This window comes from Acanthisitta chloris, unplaced genomic scaffold, assembly GCF_000695815.1.
Source record: "Acanthisitta chloris isolate BGI_N310 unplaced genomic scaffold, ASM69581v1 scaffold2487, whole genome shotgun sequence".
Taxonomy (NCBI): Eukaryota; Metazoa; Chordata; class Aves; order Passeriformes; family Acanthisittidae; genus Acanthisitta; species Acanthisitta chloris.
The window spans coordinates 80,732-101,527 of record NW_008683212.1 but is presented as its reverse complement, the minus strand read 5'-3'; the positions used below and the strand labels follow the sequence as shown (position 1 = coordinate 101,527).

General features: G+C 35.7%; 1 protein-coding gene across 1 annotated transcript in view; it reads right to left on the bottom strand.

Moving 5' to 3' along the window:
* The window catches only part of CAMKMT (calmodulin-lysine N-methyltransferase), a 43,780-nt gene that overhangs the window by 14,205 nt on the left and 8,779 nt on the right, over positions 1–20,796 (bottom strand). The window contains exons 6-7 of the mRNA XM_009078840.1: positions 16,426–16,492; positions 2,875–2,949 (exon numbers count right to left, since the gene is read on the bottom strand). Of these exons, the coding sequence (XP_009077088.1) occupies positions 2,875–2,949; positions 16,426–16,492 (142 nt within the window). The remainder of the gene's footprint in view (positions 1–2,874; positions 2,950–16,425; positions 16,493–20,796) is intronic.

Sequence of the window (20,796 nt, the reverse complement as noted above, 5' to 3'; positions counted from 1 at the left end):
CTGAACCATGAAACTATGTTTATTGTCAAAATCTTGAATGGTTAAATAATGACTAGCTTTCACAGTTTGCCTCTTATTTATTTTATAATCTAGTTGAGGTACTAAATTTAGCTGTTAACTAATAGACTGTTTGTTCTGGGAAATAACTTATTTTCCACTCCTGCACACAAGGTTTATGAAAGTCTGACTGTAAATATATGAATATAAACATATCGCTGCTTGCTGTAATCATGTACATTTTTACTTGAATCTCCATGTGGATTTGGAATATGTTTATGAATAGAGCTTGTTTTCATGTAAATGGGATCAAGCAGTACCACTGGTTAGCTATTCAGAGAATCAGACAATATCACCCTTGCTGGAAATACTTCAATAAAAATTTATCCATGTACCTAATATTTGAACTCAGATTTTTTGCTTTCTAGTTCTCTGTTCTAATCTCAGATTTTATTGACTGACAATGAGCTATATGATGGTGTTAAACTAAATGCAATCTATTCTATCTGTTTTTATCGCTGCACACTTCAGGTTTCAGCCGAGGAGCCAGAAGAAAAGGGTGTTTTTTTCCTCTTCAATGGCAGCCCAAAAAATTCAGAGAGCAAAAATCCTGCCAACAGTTCTCAAACTGATTCTATATCTTGGAAGAGAAATACATGAAAATGAAAAGATGATTTGAGTTTGATAAAGCATGGAACATTTCTTTCCCCAGCCTTTTCATGTACCAGAGAACCTAGTGTCCATAACTGAATGATTCCTGAAAGAAATAAATTATATAGGGATTTTCATGCATATTAAAATAAATATATATATATATGGGCACTTGCAATAAGAAAATAGAGATAATTTGTGAATAAACCCACACACTTTAAACTAACTTGCATATTTCTATTTATTTTTTTAGAATTCTATAAATATTTATACACTTACCTGCATCTTAAGCGCTTCAAAATAAATGTACAAAATGCAGGGATTGCAAATGCATTATGTATTTTACCTGTCATGTTTGATTCTTTGTTTCCTAAAGAAACTACACTATTTCCAAACAGACTGGGAGGAGTACTAGGCAAGAATATTACTGAAAAAAACCAACTTAAATCTTGCTCCACTCTGCTGTACTCCCAGCACAAATAGGATGACACGGTGTGAGTATCAAGAATACAAGAGACGGCACAGCCAGGTTGTTTTGATATTTGTGTGAAGAACAAATTTAACTCTAAATCTCTTGGCAAGACCTTGCTTCACCCACATAATCTGGAGAACATCCATATGTGAGCCTTGTCTAAGCCTCCGAGAAGACTGCAGCCCTCCAGCTCATGTCCGCCAGCACTCTGATCTGACTTTCATACTTAATCTGATCTAATCCTGTCCAGCATTAACTTCATCTGTGCAATGAAACCTGGAGTATCCATTCTAATATTTGGTGAGGAAGGCATTTACTAAATTACTTGCTGAAATCATATGGTGTTGTTTAGCTCCTTATTTTAATCAGATGATGCATCTCTGAGGCACATTATCAGCGATTAGTTAGAAACCCTTCTCTGTCCTTTTTGGGAACAAAGAACTTTTCTGAAATTAAATGCTAAGAGAAATGAAGCACTGTTGCATTCTGTCAACAAATAGGTATTAGAAAAAGGCAAAAAGATGACTAAACGTGCTTTCTTCAGTGCGATACAAAACCAGTAAGTTTTTTCAAATAAGAAGAGCTTGCTTAAATAGCCAAACATGAAAAAAATCAAATAAGAAGAGCTTGCTTAAATAGCAAAACATGAAAAAGAAAAAAGCTTTAGAGGAATGTTTTATAAGAAGCCACTTAAAAAGAACATTGTTTAAAAAGACAATAGGCAGCTTCGTACTTCCCTTTGCCTTTTCCTTTAACTAATTCTTAGTAAGGTACAGAAAACTGCTGAACTGAGCTGTCCTAGGAAGTCCCTGTTTTCAGAATTTGGTCTCTCACAAGAGTAATGTGCCACAAAACATAAACAGCTGTTTTTGTTTGTTTTGAACACTTAAAGGGTGGAGAACAAATATGCACGAAGGAAAGACAGATTCATTTAAAAATAACTACTCTCCTAAATAAAATTTGTACAGCTCTTTTTTACACTGTCTACATTTATGTAACACAAATAATTGACACTATACCCTTTTTAAAGCCAGTGTGCAGCAAATATAGCACAGCACAATCCCACAAATCCAGTATCAGAAAAGGGTTGTGTCAATAATCAAATCTATTTGCATAAATTATTAAATATACCATACTGCAACATGCATCTACCTTTTCAAAATTAAGTGCTGGACTCTTCTTTTCTTACTACGAATTACCTTACAATTAACATGTGCCTGTGTAAATAATATAAAGCCTGTACCTACAAATACTGATGTCAAATTGATTTAAGGAACAGAATGTGGCGGTAGGAAAAAAGGGGTTTGAAAATCTCTTTTCCCTTGAAAGATTTTCCAGGGAGCAAAAAACATATCCCCTTATATCAATAGTCAGATCTTTCCTAAGAAGTAAGCTAATTGAGCTGTTTGTGTTGATAAACTCCCTTTTCTCCAGACTGTTCCTCACTGAGCCATAATTATTTGCAATTTGCCTAAGTCGTCCATTTACTGATACGTCAAGCATGAAACAGAGGCAATTCCAGAAAATGGAAATGCTTCTCAAAATCAATCTTTGGGAAATAATGTGGTAGAAGTTACTGTGTGATAGAAGACTACCTTATAACTGTCACATGGAGATGAATATTAATTTGTTGAGGTTAAGGTGGCTTTGTGCTTCATTTGTTGACTTTGCTTAGCCATCAGCAAGCAGCACAGTACAATTACTCCAGCAAAGCTATTTTTCTAACCTGAGTTTTATGATTTTTATGTACTTACCAGTCAGCACACATAACAATGTCAAAATGTCCTTCCAGTTGAGAGACATCTGTCTCATTATCCCATCGTAAAATGCTAGAGGAAAAATATTTAAAAAAAAAAAACAAGAAAAGAAAAGAAAAAAGGACTTACATTTTTCATCTTGAGATTTTAAAAGTATTAATATCATTCTTATGTGACACAGAAGTGGTTTTAAAAGTGCACACGTTACTTTCAAAGATGTAAAAACCTTATTCTGTACATTTTTAAGGTTTTAAATCTCAAAGCTAAAGAGCTATTTTTTCATTATAACAGGCAATCCTCACAGGTTCTGATGAGTGGATCTCCAACAAATATGCTTTTTTGAATTAGTGGCACATGCACAGCTTCAGATTTCTACCCTTAACACTACTGCACAAGGAAGTGAAGTCAAAGTATTGACAATCTGAATGAAACACAAATCTGCAGAATAGATGTGAATTCATGGATCTCTGTTACATCTGGCAGGCAAGACAGTCGTGTTTCTCATTGATGAAGTGAGCATTCACTTGGGCTGGAGGGAGGAGGGACAGGGTGAAAAAATGCCAAGCTTAACTTCATTGCCAGGTATGTCACCTCAGGCAAGCTTAAAAATACAGCAGTGCTAACTCTGTCAACACCTATTCTCTCATAGGTGATAAGCTATTTAATTCTAAGGTACCCAGTAGTAGGCAGAAATACACATATGTACAAAGTTCTTCTTTGTATATAAATGCTGCCATTTATGTAGCTGCAATGATTTATGTAGCTGCCACAAAGAATTTCAGTACTTTGCTTCCATCAAAAAAATAGCAACTAGTATTGGAATTCATTGCATACTTAAAATATCATTACCCTGACGATTTGAAGCTGCATTTCTATTTCTAGGCTATTTTTTAAAAAAAGAATTTATCCTTCTTTTTCATTTCCTGGTTATTTATAATAGAAAGTAGATAAATATTTATGGGAAAAGCACTTGTGGGGGGAAGGGTCTAATCTGATCTTGTCAGGTTGTGCATGCTTATCTCAGTTTTGTATGAGTCTTGACCAAATAGACCCTTTAGTCTTTCCGCAGCTATAATCTACTTCTGGTTAAAAGCCATCTCCATTCACATCCTACTCCTAATATTTAACCGAGGATCAGTTTATAATATGTTCATTCAGAAATGCTCCCTAAGTATACAGGGGAAAAAAAAGGGAATTTTGTACATTGACTATACTGTATGTAAAAAAGGCTCGTAAATACGTAGATAAATAGTTACAGAGCCATAAAGAACTAAAGTACCACAATATGCACATACAAGTGCACAGACACAAAATTTGAGACAGAATGCTTTTCAAACATGGAAATTATGAAAAGAGAGGCCCAGTTGGTTGGGAAAGCTTTGATTATGTGGGGCTCAATGTAACTGAACAGATCAGGACTCATTAGCCCATTTGCCCTCCTGGAATTTACTATGACAATCCAAAGACAGAAAAGAGTAGATTAATTTAATTTTTCCCCCTCAAATTGAAAGTAATCCAGATTTTAGAAGCCTAGGTAGCTTTGCACACTGGCACGCAGCAGGCATCCAGTAGTGGAAAGTGACAAAGGAGAGTTCTCACTCTCAGCTGCTGGCTGCCTGCTGGCTACCAGCAGCTTTTTCAACCCTGTTTCCGTGGAAACTTAGGTTAGAATGGTGAAAATTAGGTAAAGGTAAGTTTTGTAGGTTTAAAGCACGCACTCTAATATTTTAAGAATCCTGAAGCATAACTGGAAATTGGTAGAAGAACTGTGAGCCTTAAAAGGCCACCTTTGGTTCTCATTGCTACAGAAACAGAGATCTGATCAGTACCACTATAGAGATTTGAATTACAATTTTTTTAACCCATATATTTACTATAATTCACACATGCAGTTTGGAAGGCAGCACAGGTGCCTCCTCCTGCAAAAACCCCAACAACCCTCCCTCGTGTTACTGTCAGGTCTCTGCTGAGCATCCAAAACACAGCATTTTCTGTGCACACCTACCGTAGGCACAAAGGAGTTTGTGTGGGTAGGTAAAAGCTCACAAACCATAGTGCTGAGCAAAATATGGAATTGACGAGTTGCTAGGAGCATGAGCGGTGGTGCAACATGACTGGCAGGTGCACTGCTAGAAGGAGTGAACCAAGGGACATCCAGCCATAAGCCAATCTTCCTCCATTTTCCTGCCTAGTACAAGGGCTGCTTTCGGTCTCTAGCTTCAGCACAGTTGCATTCCTGAAGATACCATCATTATGCAAAGGACAATGACAAATTTACACACAATATCTTTAATACCAACTTTGCCATAAATTTTCCAAAGGTACAGGAAAATCTTTATTCTTTCTGGGAAATAACCCTGTAAACTACAGGTAATTTCTATAAAATAAATACCAACATGACTCATCCTAATCAATCACATAAATGAGAGAAAATTTGTATAAAATAAATACCAACGGGACTCATCCTGATCTCGAGCAGGACATAGCTGGTGGGAGAGATGGAACTGCAAGCTGTACATATTTATCCATGCTATCTTTAGCTTAGTGCAAGAATGAGTAGTAAGGGAGGCACAGCCAGGGGATGTGAAGTGCAATGCAACCTCCAGAACTGTTTTGGTAGCTACCCTACCTATTAGCTGTTTAATGCTTCCACAAATTTGCAGGAGCTGCAATAAAACATCTGCACCTGCACCTGTAAAGCAGCTGTGCCCCCACATACCAGGGAATCAATTCTGCCCAGAGCCAGCACTATTACGTCATTAACACTGATGTCAGAATCAGCCTGACTCTGAATCAGAATCAGCTATTTTTAATTCTAGTGCTAATGAAAGCAGTGAATCAGAGTCAGGACTTACAGAAATACCATCAACTAGCCATAAAACTTCTTGGAATCCAAACAAAATTCCTGAGTGTAAAGCACAGAAAAAACCCCACTGATATTGCAGAACAACTCTGTGAAAGGTAACGAGATGTATCTAAATGCATGTATCTATATGTAGTAAGAGGGTGAGGAACAATAATTTTTTTCATGGGTTCCTAAGGACGTGACTCTTGGACTTAGTGGTCAGACCTGAAAGAAACACTGAAGTACCATGAAGTAAGGGCTGATTGCATTTCCATTTAAAGAAAAGCACTGCTAGGAAACTCAGAAAAGCGAAAGCAACAGAATGAATTAAAAACTCAGTTTTTATGGACTTCCCTTCAAAGAAGTAGACTTAAGTGTAAAAATGCCACAAAAAAGTCCCTTAAATAGCAGTATCATGTTGAGTGCCAACATGAAAAAAATGCAAGCCTTGTTAATATTTTCCTCTTTTTCCTTTCCAGTGATGCTAAATTTGTTGAGGTAAGCCACTTTTTTTCTGAACCTACTTTTCTTCCAGCAATGTAAGTTTGAAAGTTATAATATTTTTATGCCTTTCTTTTGAGGGAAGATGCTACAGTACTAACAATTGAAATGATTTTGTAAATTTGAAAAATGTGCTTTACTCTGTGTTTCTGTTCAAGCCGTATCTTTGACGGCTTTCTTTAAAAAAAAACAACCCCAACAAACCAACATATTTAAGGCTGTGTAAAGCCCACTCTTGATGTATTTTCTGTTGGCTTATTTAACTCATGCAGGTTTAGTTTCCTGCAATCGAAAACAGGCAACTTATTTTCAGCAGAAAAGGGTCTGAAACCCAGTGAAAATATAAAACAGTTGGAAGCTTTTTTTGGCTACAAGCAGAACACTGAAAATGTAGTAGGATGCAAGGGAAAAATAGTGTTCAGCATCTACTTAGGTCAAAGTGATGGTGGCTGAAACTTGGTACCTGCTAATGGCTGCTATATGGCCTGCATCAAACGAATTTGACCAGTTTTCAGAGGAAATGTACCCATGCCACAAACCTATTACTATAATTAGCAATCTTGATGGTAGTCCTAGCAAAAAGGACAAGGACTGAATGAGCTAAGGAGAATGAACTATCCTTCCACATGCAGAAGTGGCTTTTCCAGGTCAGGGATAAAGTATAATGTCAAAGTAGTCTGAAAAAAACCCTGATGCTTTAGTTTTCTAGGCAGTCAACCTTACACCATTCTAAAGCAATGAATTCATAAAAAAACCTCAAACAACATACAACACAAACAATCAAAGCAATTAGTCTTTTTCTCCCCCCGATTTACCTTTAACATTGACAGGCAAGCCAGAAAATGTGACTGGGTCAAGATATAAGAATTATGATAAAAGAACAAAAAGATCAACTAAGAAAATAGAGACTATAAGTACAAAAATGTATCTCTAAATAGCCTAATGTATTTCAAAGAAAAAATCCAGAACAAATAGCAAACATTGCAGGGATAGTTACAGCAGCCAAGGCTTCCCCTGTACTGTAATTCTAATTTATGGAGGATAGCCTGACAAATGTCGACACTCTTTTTCTTACACTGGTAAAGTATCTCAGCAATCTACAACAAAGGACCTGATTCTACCAGGTTTTATTTCTCATGCAAAATTCTTCACTACTATTATATACAACTTCTGTTATTCAGTGTTTGTCTTCCTAGTGTGTCTAGTCAGGTAACTTATATGAGAAAAAACAGGTTAAGTCTGTGACTGTTAAAATTTGAAACATTTCCAAGTTCCTCTGAGATGTTCTTGTGTTGAATGGCACAGGCTAGAATGGCTCTCAAAACAGCAGAAAAGTAGTTGCTCAGATAAAGACAAAAAAAATCAAAATTAGAAAAAAGGACAAGAGACACAAAAGCCCCACTTGCTTCAAAATGCATTAGTAGTTTTAATAAAGATTTTAAAAATTGTCCCAATTAGCAGATGAACAGCTAACAAGAACCCCTATCTACCCACCTCTTCTTTTCATATTTTAATTTAGGCTTCAGCCTTTGAAAAGCATTATAATTGGAAAGTATACAGGTTCAGGTAATAGATTTTGTCTGGGGGTTTAGATGACATTTTACATGACATTAACCAAGCAAGTTCAGTAACACATTAACAAAAGGCATCATCAGGATGTTTCTCCACACCTTGATCTTTGTTTGAGATTTCTTAGTTTTGCATAAAAATCAAAAAGATGGATTTTAACTTAGTCATAGTGGCAATGTGTACACCTTTCATTACAACTCCTCTAAGATGTCTTGCTAATTTGCCTACTATAATTTCCCTACCTTTCTTATTATGCTCTTATTGGGCTGCTCTTATTTCTCCATCTTCTTTCACCTTCTTCCTTCCTTACTTTCATTGCTTCACTTTACTCTGCATTCTTATCCATTATATATATTCCCTACAGTGCATACCTGGTTTGAAAGGACCAAAGTAAAGTTTTCAACCATAGGTACCCAACATCAACCATTCTTCCTTTTATATTACATTTCTAGGTGATATTGAGATATTCACAATTGCTGATGGACACATTCTTCTAACAATGTCCTTGGAGGTTTTGGCAACTGCCATGTCACGTATTTGCTATTGTGAAAGTGTATCAATGACTTTTCTCAGCTGGGCTCAAAATCTGCACTTGATCCTCACTCTCCTGGATATTTTTTTGCTCTTCAGCCCAGTAAAATCTTATTTTTAATTCCACTGTTTTCTGTTTGGATTTTTAATTGTCTCTAATAATTTTTAAAATGTGATCTTCTATTGTCTTTCTGATAATTTCACAATGTTCCACTTCAATTTTTCTTCCTCTGAATTTTATTTTTGGGCTATCTCATCCATAAAAGCTAAACCAAACTACCCATTTCTCTACGTCATACTGTGTATACAGACTCTAAACTCAGTGTTTTCCACAGCATCAGTGTGAGAAGCTCACTACCTCTAAAGTACCAGAAGGCATTGTTACCACATTTTCCGGATCCCTTTGGACATAACAAATAATTCTAACCTGTAATCTAGAGTTTAGACCTTTCTCTGTATCTGCATACCTCATCTCTGTTGCTTATTCTCTCTGTATAGCATCTCTGAGAAGTTTCTTACCAATCCACTCAAACTCTTGACTATATCATCACTTACATCTAAACATCACAATATTGTTCTCTCTCTGGAAAATTCAGTCTTGCTGTATTAATATTTCTTCAGTAGGCTGCTGCAAAGGTTGTTTTTCTTGCCTATAACTCTGATCTTGTCACCTTTCTCTGTAGTCCTCCAGGTACGTTGCAAGTCATCTTTTCCAAGTGCTTTCACAAGTTCACTTCCCTACTTTTTATCTCTCATTCAATACTGAAAGGACAAGTCCCTTCTTTAATCAGCCCTAACACTAGTCTACATCTTCCACTTAACTTTTCAAGCAAGCACCTGTACACCTTTCTTTCACTATGTTATCCATGAACATTCACAAACTCCATTATCCTTGAAACTGTCCTTTAAAATAGCACCTACAAAAACTGAGAAGAGGCTAGGCTGCTCTTGTGCCTCCAACTCTGTCTATCATGCTGACTTCAGTTATCCTTGTTATCTATCATATATCACCATCTATCTCTGGTCTTAGACCACAGGTTCTCTAACACAAATTGCCCTTTTGCTCTGTCTTTATACAGTGTCTGGTAAAACAATACATGATGAAACCTCAGCATATCAACATGGTAATAAAAGAGAAGAAAAAAACAGCCAAACCAACTATGGACCCCTTCCAACTTGAGATAATCTATGATTCTATTACCCTATCTAGGTTTTCCTGCCTAAAAGTTCCCTTTAAAAAGCACATGATAAAGTTACATGTTTCCCTTATTCCTTATTCTAAGAACATATTTTCTCTCTCTTATTTTGTACAACATATTTTGCTAAAATTCAGATGGGAACATTACAGTTTTGTCTTGAAAAATAACAGTCCTAACACTTACACATTTGCTGTGTATTAAAAGCTCCTAAATTTTTGGGACATAATTATGCACTGCATGTAAATACAACTGTTGTAGAATAAATGTTTCCATTTTGTAGACACATCACAGCCCAACATTCACCACAAGTGTGGTTCTTTATTTAAAAGAAGTGATAATATCTTGTCTAAAAATGCTATTAATAAAAAAATGCCAGTGGTGTTTGTGAATTTGCTTTTTCACATCCCTCCTCTACATCAATACATTCTAGATCAGCCTTTATTTGGAGACTGGCTACTGTTTTTAGCAAGGTTCATGAAGAACATTATGCAAAAAATGGATGTTTCTCACATTCTAATTCAGAATGATATGGTATAAAACAACACATAATTTCAAAGTGAGAGACAACATAAGCACATGTGGCACAACCACACTGGTAGGATCAGTGATTTGTGTTAAAATATGATGGAAAAGAAGACAGTTTCTTGCTTTGTGGAAAATAGTCTATCCATGAATATGTGGGGGATAAACAAGAGAACCAGAAGGAAAAAAAATAAGAATGTGAAGTGAACCAGGCAGGTCCAGAAAGACTAAACGGAGGAAAAAGTAAAAGCAGCAGAGAAGATGTAATTCACAGGTGCTTTAATTTGGAGGGCAGAAGGGACCACAATAAACATCCAAGATATCAGATTTCTGTATCAAGCCCATATAGCTCAGGAAATTAATATACATGTTTCAGCATGATATTGAACTTGATTCAAACACATTTACTGCTTAAGAAACTATCACTTCCCATAGAAAGATGTACTTATGTATTCTCATTCTGTCAAATCTCATTTTTTTCTAGACTGAATTTGCCTAGCTTCAATTTCTACATCTTGTTAGGTACTTGTAAGCTAGATTAAAGACTGATCTTCTGTTAAAGACTTTTTTTTTCTCCACATGAGACTTTCAGAACAAAATCAATTCATTTCTTAACAGTCAAGTCATTCTTTGACAAGTTAAGTAAACAGAGCTCTTTAACTGTCTCATTTCCAGACCCTAATTCACTCTTCTGTTCCTTCCCTGAACCCTTGGTATCAGTATCCTTGGTTAATGTTTGAGTAACTGACTATTAACTGAATATCAATGAAATAAACAAAGATAACATTGTAAGCATCATATTTTGTCAAAATTTAAAGTTTGACACAGCAAAGATTAGCCAAAAGTGCCTGTGAAGGACAGAGTCTACTGAAAGTGCATAAGATGTACTTGATGACTGCCTATTAAGATAGAGCGAAGGTAGACAAGGAAGGACAGACAAAGGTACAATGGTAACAACATAAACTAGGAAACAATGTAGAAGTTGGCTAAAAAAAGATGGATACACAAAAAAGCATAGTAATAAAATAATCTTCGATTCTAACACCTCAAGAACATTTTCTTTTAAAGCCCTGGGAAGAAAGATCTAAGCCTTTTCACATTGGTGATCTCTCCCTAACCTTTTTGTACAGCCCGAAAGAGTACGAGAGGAATAGTTTTACCAAGACCATGCTTCTTAAGCTAAGAGGAGACCATCATGAGATAATCAAAGATTTAAGCATGAATTATTTAAAATAATGCAATGTCATATTTTCAGCTAATACCCAGGTTTTCTCCCTGTTACTCTAAACACATAGAAATATCTTTAAAAAGCTTGCTAACTTTTTTTTCTTGTGTAGTTTTATCAGGCTCCATAAAGAAGACAGACAAAACTACAATGAAATTTAAAATATACTTAATTAAGACAACACAACTGGGTAAAACACACAAATAAGAGAGGCTTGGAAGTTGGTGAAAGTCAGCTAGTATGCCTACACAGTAGAAGATATTATTAGAAACAAGATGTTATTTCTTGCAAAGCTGAAGTTGCACCCGAATGAAGAAAGACTCAGAAACTTGGAAAATGAAATATAAAAATAAAATTAGGCAGGCCACAAATGAGTGTACTGTTATTCTGCTAAATCTTCCCACCACTGCAATACAGCATGAGCACTCACAGAGGAAAATGACATCTCAGAAAGGTGAAATCAATTCTTTGCACCACTGCAAAGACTTGACTGTAAAAGAAACTGAAGACATTTCACTACAGAAGCCTTTTTTGATATGTCTTTTGTCAAAGGAAGTCCTGCTTTACAAAACTTGTACTCTTCAAAGGCGTCAACAAGTATTCAGATAAGTGTAACACAGTCTGCTTCTGATCCCAAAAGGCTATTGGCAAAGACCCTCACTAACAGCAATTAAGGAGACTGTCACTGGACAAGAGTCCTGACATGGCTAAATAATAGAACAGAAGACAGGGAACAGGGTAGTAGCAAATGGTCAATTCTTGCAGTGGAGGGAGATAATCAGTGGAGTTCCCCTGGGAGCTGTTCTATTCAACATGTTTACAAGAGATGAGCACTGAGGTGGCAAAGTTTGCTCATGCTAAGAAGTCATTCAAGATAGTAAGGAAAAGAGCAGACTGAAGAATTGCAGAAGGATGAAATTGAGTAACTGGACAATAAAATGGCAGATGAAATTCAATGTAGATAAATGTGAAGTGCACAACGGAAAAATTAATTCTTGCCTGATAAAGAAAACGAAGGTCTCCAAACTGACCATCACTGGAAAGCTCATGATGTTGTGACAGACAGTGTCATGAAAATATTAGCTCTGTGCTCAACTGCAGTGAAAAACGCAAATCACCATTAGGCATTTTTAGAAGGGGAACAAAAAGTATAATTATTCCACTACATATATCTATTTATGCACAATTTGAATGCAGTACTGATCACAGTCATCTGAAAATGAGTAGATTGAAACTGAAAAAGATACAGAGCAGGGCAAGTATGATCTGAGGTACGGAATGGTTTCCACCTGAGTTGAGCTTTCTGTGATAAAGAGCTACAACGTCACAATGGACATGAACAGACAGACCATTTGTTGTACCTTCCCACACATACATGAAGTGATCAAATGAAGTGCACAGGAACCAGGAGCCTTTTCTTCCTAACTAAAGAGCAGGAAATGCTCCTTTTGGCAGCTTCCTCCTTACCAATACATGCCGTCATGCAAGAGTGTTACACGAGGAGACTGGAAAAGTAGTTGAAAACAAGGGATCCCTTTAGGGTTGATATGGTGACAAACACAATAAATTCAATTCAATTTGAATTTAGTACCATTCAGGTAATTTTAATGAATGAAAACAGAGAGTCTATTAAGGCTGTCCTACGTTGGTGGAACCTGTTACACAAATAGATGAAACCTGGAAGGTTAGAAGGCACATTTGAAGAATATTGGAGTAAGGTAAAATATCCACATGCAGGCAGTTACATATAAGAACAGAATCAGGATAGTGCTCTGTCATTGAAACCTCATCCACTATTATACCAGATGCCATTTAGTACTTCGAAAGACTATTTCTCTTCATAGATTTAGTTCTGGAAGGTTGTAAATTCATTACATTTGTAAGCAACACTAAAATCTTGGATAAGATTATAACCTATCAATCTTTCAGGAGACGGAATTGTCCCCTTTCAGTCACATGGTCATTCACTCTTGGTGTGGGTTCTAAAGTTAATTACAGAATGAATAGAGACATGATATATTACTAATCAAATCAAAGGGTGCATCGCCACAACCATGTCTCTTACTGACTAGTGGACATGTTCAAAACAATGATATAAAGCAATGTCAAACAAATAACAGATGATGGTACAAAGACTGCTATCAGGATAACTCATACTCTAAGTTATAGGGCAAAGAACATGATTCATGGATAATTTTTGAACTGTGAAACCTAAAATCGTCAAGCCCACACACGGGATTAATATCCTTCATGATGGCAAGATGCTCCTAGTAACGTGGTGGCATTACTGTACCTACTTCCAGTAAACATAAGCAAGAAATCCTGAGCATGCTCACGAGAGCTAAAAATAAAACAGAATTGTATATCCGCTGCTGAAGTAAACTGTTTACTAAATATCTATTATTACATTATAACACATAATACAACAAACTGCCAGTTTGGTTTACATTACTTTTAAACAATAATCAAGAGTTGGCAGAGAGCTAGATAAGTGCTCATTTATTGCATTTTGTGAAAATACAAATAATAAATAAATGTATGGCAGGTTGTCCTAATCTAACTTCTCTTGGCTGATACTGGATTATTCCTTTTTTGCACCATACATATTTTGGCATGTTTTCCAAAGTCTAGACTTAAATGTCCAGAACAGTCACAAACTGACTCTCATATTGATAATTTCTGCTCCATGTGCAAGGAAAAGAGTACAAGACCCCAGGGTAAGATGAAGGTGCAGTGAGAAGGGCCTATTCTGAATTACCTTTTATCTGAAAATAATTTTATAATCCTACAATTAAAAATGTATAAATAGATAAAATGTATTAAATACACTTATATTTATATACATAAATATATAAAATAATAAACTTTACACAGGACATTACGAGGTTGCAAGACTGGACACATTTAAATGATGCATTATGGCAAAGAACATACCTTCTCCAGATTAAACTGATGTTGCAGTAAGTTACTTACATATACCATAACATTGACTTGGCTGCAATATCTAATCAATGTAAAAGAAGTCACTGAATGTCACTTTGCACACCAGTGTTTCACTCTTCCCTATGAAGAACTACATATTCTTCATTTTCTTGTGGCTCTCATTCTCATTTTTTTCTCCTCATAGTCATAATATAAGTAAGGTTTTCAGTTGTAGAAAAAGTGAACCAGGGTTGCAGTAATATTTCGGACTTTATATCAGCCTTTTAGTTTCTTCAAGGCATAGAGAAGGGATCATATAACTTTGTTACAGCATTCATCACATGTCATTACTGAAGGACTGATCCACTCATTAGAGTCATTTGCATACTCTTTATAAAACTTTATACTGTTAGAACAAAACTGCCAAAGTCTTAAGAATGCAGAATTAAAAATCAAGTGTTTACTATAACGAGCCTTATGTTTTCATGTAGTACTTCACGTTGTTTTGTAATTTAATTATTTTATTTATGCAAATAAGGCCCCAAATGCTCTTGCACTGAAGAAGTTAAACACTTGACATTTTTACTCTGTAAAATGCAACATTTTATGACGTCTAGATATGTTTATTAATTAGTGATTATTAACACCCAGTAAACAACATCGTGTCTTGTAAAAACACAATCTTTCTTCACAGCATGAGGCTGAAATCTATTATTCACTGATTCCATATGCTGAAATACACTCAAATGATCACAAATGACCTTAAGCATTAGATAAATGTAAATGAGGACAGAGTAGAAAATGTGCTTTTGATTGATATCAAAAAGACCAGGTTTGAAGTCCTGACAAGGAATGAAATCTGAAATCTCATACAAAATAGACAGCAACTAGAAATCTACAAAATCTAAGCTTCTGGATGGATATATCACACAGCCTCTCCTCAGTAGGATGAGTATCTGAGGATGCTCACAAGATGCGTTCAGCACATGGAACCCAAAAGACCATTCCTGGGGCCCACAAGGCCTTTGTCTACTTGGTAGGCTCTTATTAGGATGCAGAGATATATCTAAGTTTTATGCACATACACCCTAATTAAGATAGAATTTTTCTAACCCGAAGTGTTCACTTAAAAGAACTTGTCTACACAGAATGGCTACATAAGCAGAGGGTTAAATGATGTGAAGGATAGCCATTAAAATTGCATGGGTTTAACTCTTTATGTCAATAAGCTTATTCTGCTGTAACAGTTTGCCTTTCTCAGCCCTTTTTCGGCTTTACTTTCATCACTTTGAGCAGGACTGAGAGGCCTTTCGGAATGTGAGTCGTAAGGAAAAAAAAGAAAACATATTTAGATACACAAATAAGAGCACACTATTCGCTCTTAAGTAGCCATCTTCTAATTCATAGCCCTAACCAGGAATATGAAGCACTTTACAATTTACTTTTGAAATACTACAAGAGATGAACACACTTCAATTTTTCAGCTAGTTCTAGTCCCTACTGTACCTGGAGATATTTCAGTGAAGTAGACAGTTAAACAGTTAACCTCAGTGGCATCGCCTATTACACGGTGGGTCAGGAAGGGCTCTGGAGACAATCTGAAACCAAAGTCTATAAACCTCTACAATGCTCACCCTCTGGAGCATGCCTTCAGGGCTAACTCAGACAGAAGAGGATAGGATCACTGTGAGAAAAATTCTGGGTGCACCCTGCACCTTAGGACATAGTGAGAGAAGGGCTCCAGCACACTGTGCCTATCTGTCCTTGCAGTGACAACACGATCCTGATCACACAGACAGGATGACCAAAAAACCTCCCATGGATGCTCCAAAAATATCACCCCAGTGGCAAGTAGGATTTGTTGCCACCCTGAATTCTCAGAGCTATTTAAAATGCAAGCTGCCAGTGATTTAGGTACATTCATTCCGAGCCTCATATTCAGTACAACGGGTAATGTTGACTCTGAGGCAGTCAAATTTCAACCATGCACTAAACCATGGTTTGAAGAGTATGTCACGAAGATTAAACATACTGTATTTGCTATGTTAAAAGCAATTAAATTTTTTTAATAGTTCTAAATTTCTGTCTTGCATCACTTACCTACTTATATTATATGCATCTGTGTCAGCATCAGTAACATAGACTGCACTTTCACACTTTTGCATACATTCCACATCTGCATTAAATACAGAAGTACATGCAAGAATCAGTAAAAAAGTTTAGTAGAATCTTACCAGCTTGACACTTTCTGAGCCTTAAATATCCTGGCATTCTGGTTCCTTGTGATGATCTCATTTACATCTGTAGTATAACTGTTAAGGAATATCTACAAAACTAGAGCAATAATAAAAGTCATAAACTCTTTTTTTTCCCATTGCTCATACCTTCATAATGTCTCTTACCTATTTGGCCTTCTTTAATCTATGCTAAAAATCAGTCTTGTTTCTGAGGCATCAATTTTATATTGCTGTTCCAGCACATCAGCCATGTATCTATGCAGCAATTTGCTCTTGTTGCCTACCTCTATTTATTGTTTCATTTAAGGTATTTCTGGCCCTGTAGCTATAGAGGGAACCAAAAAAAGAGTCCCCCTACCTTAAATACATTTAAAGCAAATATTTATGGATATAAGAATTACAACCATGGTAAACCGAAATTTTTTAGCACAGCAATTTTTTTTAGCACATTCCAAACCCAAATATCCAGTTTGATTTGTGTTGGGTTTGACTGTATCACTATATCCCAGTGCTGAGATTTTGGAGGCTTATGGGTTTTGAGTACTTGCCCCGCCACAAGACACACACTTTTGTTCCTGGCTCTGTCACAGTGAGTCAAACACACAACAGGAACACCTTAACCTATAGGCAGAGGAGTTTCTAGTCGTTTCACTTTCATGAGAATGGTTTGGAACTACCATAAAAGATTACAATGCCTTTTCTTCCCCTTAGGTACCACATCAGCCTCGGGTATCAGCTTCTTGTAGTTTGGATGATCAGGTCACAAGGAAAACTCAAGGGAAGATGAGCCCAGTCATCTATGGCTAGAAAGATAACCATAATCATTTGTGGTTAGTGGGAAGCTATTGGAAGGAAATGGTGCAGTAAGTATCTGAAAACTATGAGAATACTAATTGTAACTCAGTGTGAATCCATATGTATTTGAATGATTCACGCTCAGATATCAAAAATTATCTTAAATGGATGCTTTATGACGTCAACGATCAGGAAAGCTGATGCTAATCAGGAGGATGTTTCTAGGTCCACAAAAGAAGTCAAACTTTTTTGCAAGTGGTCTTATAAGAAGATTGAACACAAGTATCAGTCTAATGTAAAGTATCACTGACATATATTATTTGCTTTGTTGAAATCACGTAATTGGCCTTCCTAACAGTGTTGGTTATTTTAAAAAAAAAAACACGTTATTTTAGGAAAGCCTCTGTCCAAACAATGGGAAAGAAAACTAGCATTTTGTGAGTCAAAAAGCTAGAAATGGAATGACAGAAAGCTGGTTTCAGCAAATCTCTGTAGTTTGGAGGAACCTTTTAAATCTTTTCCACAATATGCAATGAGAAGTAGTAAATGAATGGTCTGTACCTCTGAAGCAAAAGGAAGGCATAAATAACTCCACAAGCAAAGCATACTGTTTTTAAGTAGAGGCAGAAATAACATTGTTGATAAATTAGCTACACTGCACTTTAATTATATAACTGAGCAAAACTATTAATAATGGTTATAAACATGTTCACAGTAGCTTTTTTAAATAATTTATGAGCCCGTGTCTTCAGGCATTCAGGCTGAACATGACCTTTCTAACCTAAATTTCCCAGGACTGTTGAAAGATCCATACACTGTATTTTAATGGCCATTATAGTGCACTGCAACAATGTTTTGTATTATTGATGCTTTCAGACATCAGTTCAAGTCCCTAGCACATGGTGTGAAACAGAGCTAAGGCAGAAGGTACACAGCCTGTCTGAAACAGGAGACAATTTTTAATAAAATGAACCTCATCCTTAGAACTGGACATGTTGAACTGAGTAAAGATGCTTCCAGTGTTCTGAGGAAATAGAACTCGACGTTCATGATGGACTTATGTCACAGATATTACCTAAGGTGGAAAATTTGTATCTGAATGCATATCACCCAAAATTACAGCAGGGGATCAACCTGATAACTTTGCCTATGAATATTCTTACGATTCACTTGAAATGCCTGTATTCTTAATGTTAATACTTTGCTTCTTTAAATAGTCCAGAAAAAACTTAGACAAAACACTAAACCAACAATAAAGTTTCAAACAAGGCTGCAAAAGCAGTAACATCTTTATTTTATTGATTTTGCAATATAAATGATCTGTTAATCAATTAAAACCTGCTCATGATAAGCAAAAGGAGTGAATTAGAGTGAAGTCTTTTAAATGGACTAGCAACTCAAATCATAATATCCTTTTAAAAATCTCCCTAAACCTCACATGTAAGACCATTGATCAATACAAAATACAGCAATATATTTCACAGTGAAAGGGTTAAAATGGCAACAATTGCAATTAACTAATTCGTAAATTGTTTTAACTTCTAACATTTCAATAACACATCCTAATATAGGTATTGGAAACATACACAGTGAACACTTCATATGGCAGTATGAAATGGAGATTTATATGAAGAATGTCAAAAATTAAAAGAAAAATCAAATCCTCAAAAGCTTGAGATTTCACAAAGCAAAGCTGTTAGTTATGCTCACTGAATAGCGATAGCAACAACAAAACCAACAATAATTATGATGATGTTGATAATACAAAGGCAGATTCTCAGATGCAATGCACTATTGCCAGGTCGATTTTCAATTACATTTCACTGATGTATTCATTTGTTTCTTAATGTGCTCATCTTGCCCATTAAGAATAATTAGCAGGCTTGCTTGGTGGTTTCCTGGCTTCTGACAGGGATTTTTTTTCTTTTTTGCTGACAACCACTTTTACTTTTTGGAAAGTAATTTTTGGATATTATAGTATGACTGGCATGTAATTTAAGCTTCCTAAGAAATTTAAAGGGAAGACGTAAACAGTAATTTTACAACAAGATTATTTTAATCTATAATACCTACATAAAAAGCATAATACTAGGCATTAACTATTCCTGAAGAGGAAAATCTAAAAAGGAAAACAGTATTTTATCCCACATTAACTTAATTTGGTACCTAAACAATTAAAAAGTACCATCAGCAATAATTAAAAATAGCAGAAATACATCATTTGTAGCCAGTGGCACTTGGGGCCAAATGCTATTTCCAATTACATCTAAAATTATTACTGGTTTCAGTGAGCCTGGTGTGGCTGAAAAAGATCCAAATTTAGCCTAAACTTCTGTTACAGCTAGTCACTACAGAAAAGAGCACAAAAGAAAATTACTATAAGACAGATCATAAAATTACTACTGAATCCATAAACCACATAAAATGCAACAAATTTTATTACGCTTACTTTCAAGAATACTTTCTACCTACATGGTAAAGTTCTTAGCCTGCTGCACTTTGGCACCCTGCTAATATTAAGCCCATTGTAAAACCCAACACAATAAAAGCACTTTGAATGCTGAGCCTTCAGAGCACCAAATGTTAAAAAAGAAAAATAAATTCCTGTTGGAGCCGTCCACCAATCGCTTCCCTGAAAAGGATTCACTAAGTGAATACAGATGAAGACTTGCAAGACTTTTAGAAATTAGATATTTCTAAAACATATCGTGAAAAACTAAGGTGTGCTAATTGGATGACATTAACAGTATCCTTTTTCAGGAATAAAAAGCACTTTAATTTGTTTATCTCGGAAGACTGAGTGAATACTTTTAGCATTCACCAATCTTCCTTGCTACAAAAGACTTCCACGTTTGAAAAAAGTTCAGGTATGTTTATGGAATCTGCTATGCAAGATATTTGCTGACTTGATGATTACTGAGCCCACCTGAAGCTTTCTGTGGGTAAAATGACCTTTTGTTAAACACCTATGCTTCTATACAACATCTGCTTGTTTTGTTAGGCTAGTTTTGAAACACTTTTTTTCTCCCACATTTTTTAACTTCATAATGACAGAGAAGAAAGACTGGAAGGGGTGGCGCTGATTAAAATACACAGAATAATGAATACTTCCTCCTCAAGACATGAGTCTAACAAGCTAGAATTTAACAAAATAAGAATCCCTGAAACACAGTTGAGAACTTGCCTTTTCAAGAAAAAGGAGACTTTTAGCAGGCTTACTTCAAGTTTTAACAGATATGACCTAGGATTGGCTGTTTTTAACATGAAAATGTTCTAGCGTTGTAAGCAATTATAGTTACCTCAGTTACCTCTAAGGAAGTCTTTTTAAAGGTAGCAACTGTTATTATTGCACTGCAATGTCTCTGTTTTAACAGGCATCAGCAACTGCAATTTATTTAAGCCACAGAATAGTTCAACTTATTTTTTTCACTAAGTACTCATTATGTTAACTGTCAAATACATACAAAACTCAAATCTAAATAATTCTGATGTTGCAGTGGCCAAAAGCTGAAAAATTAGCCTGCCTTAAAATGTAAATGGAAAGATTACCAAGGAACAAAAGCGAATAGATAT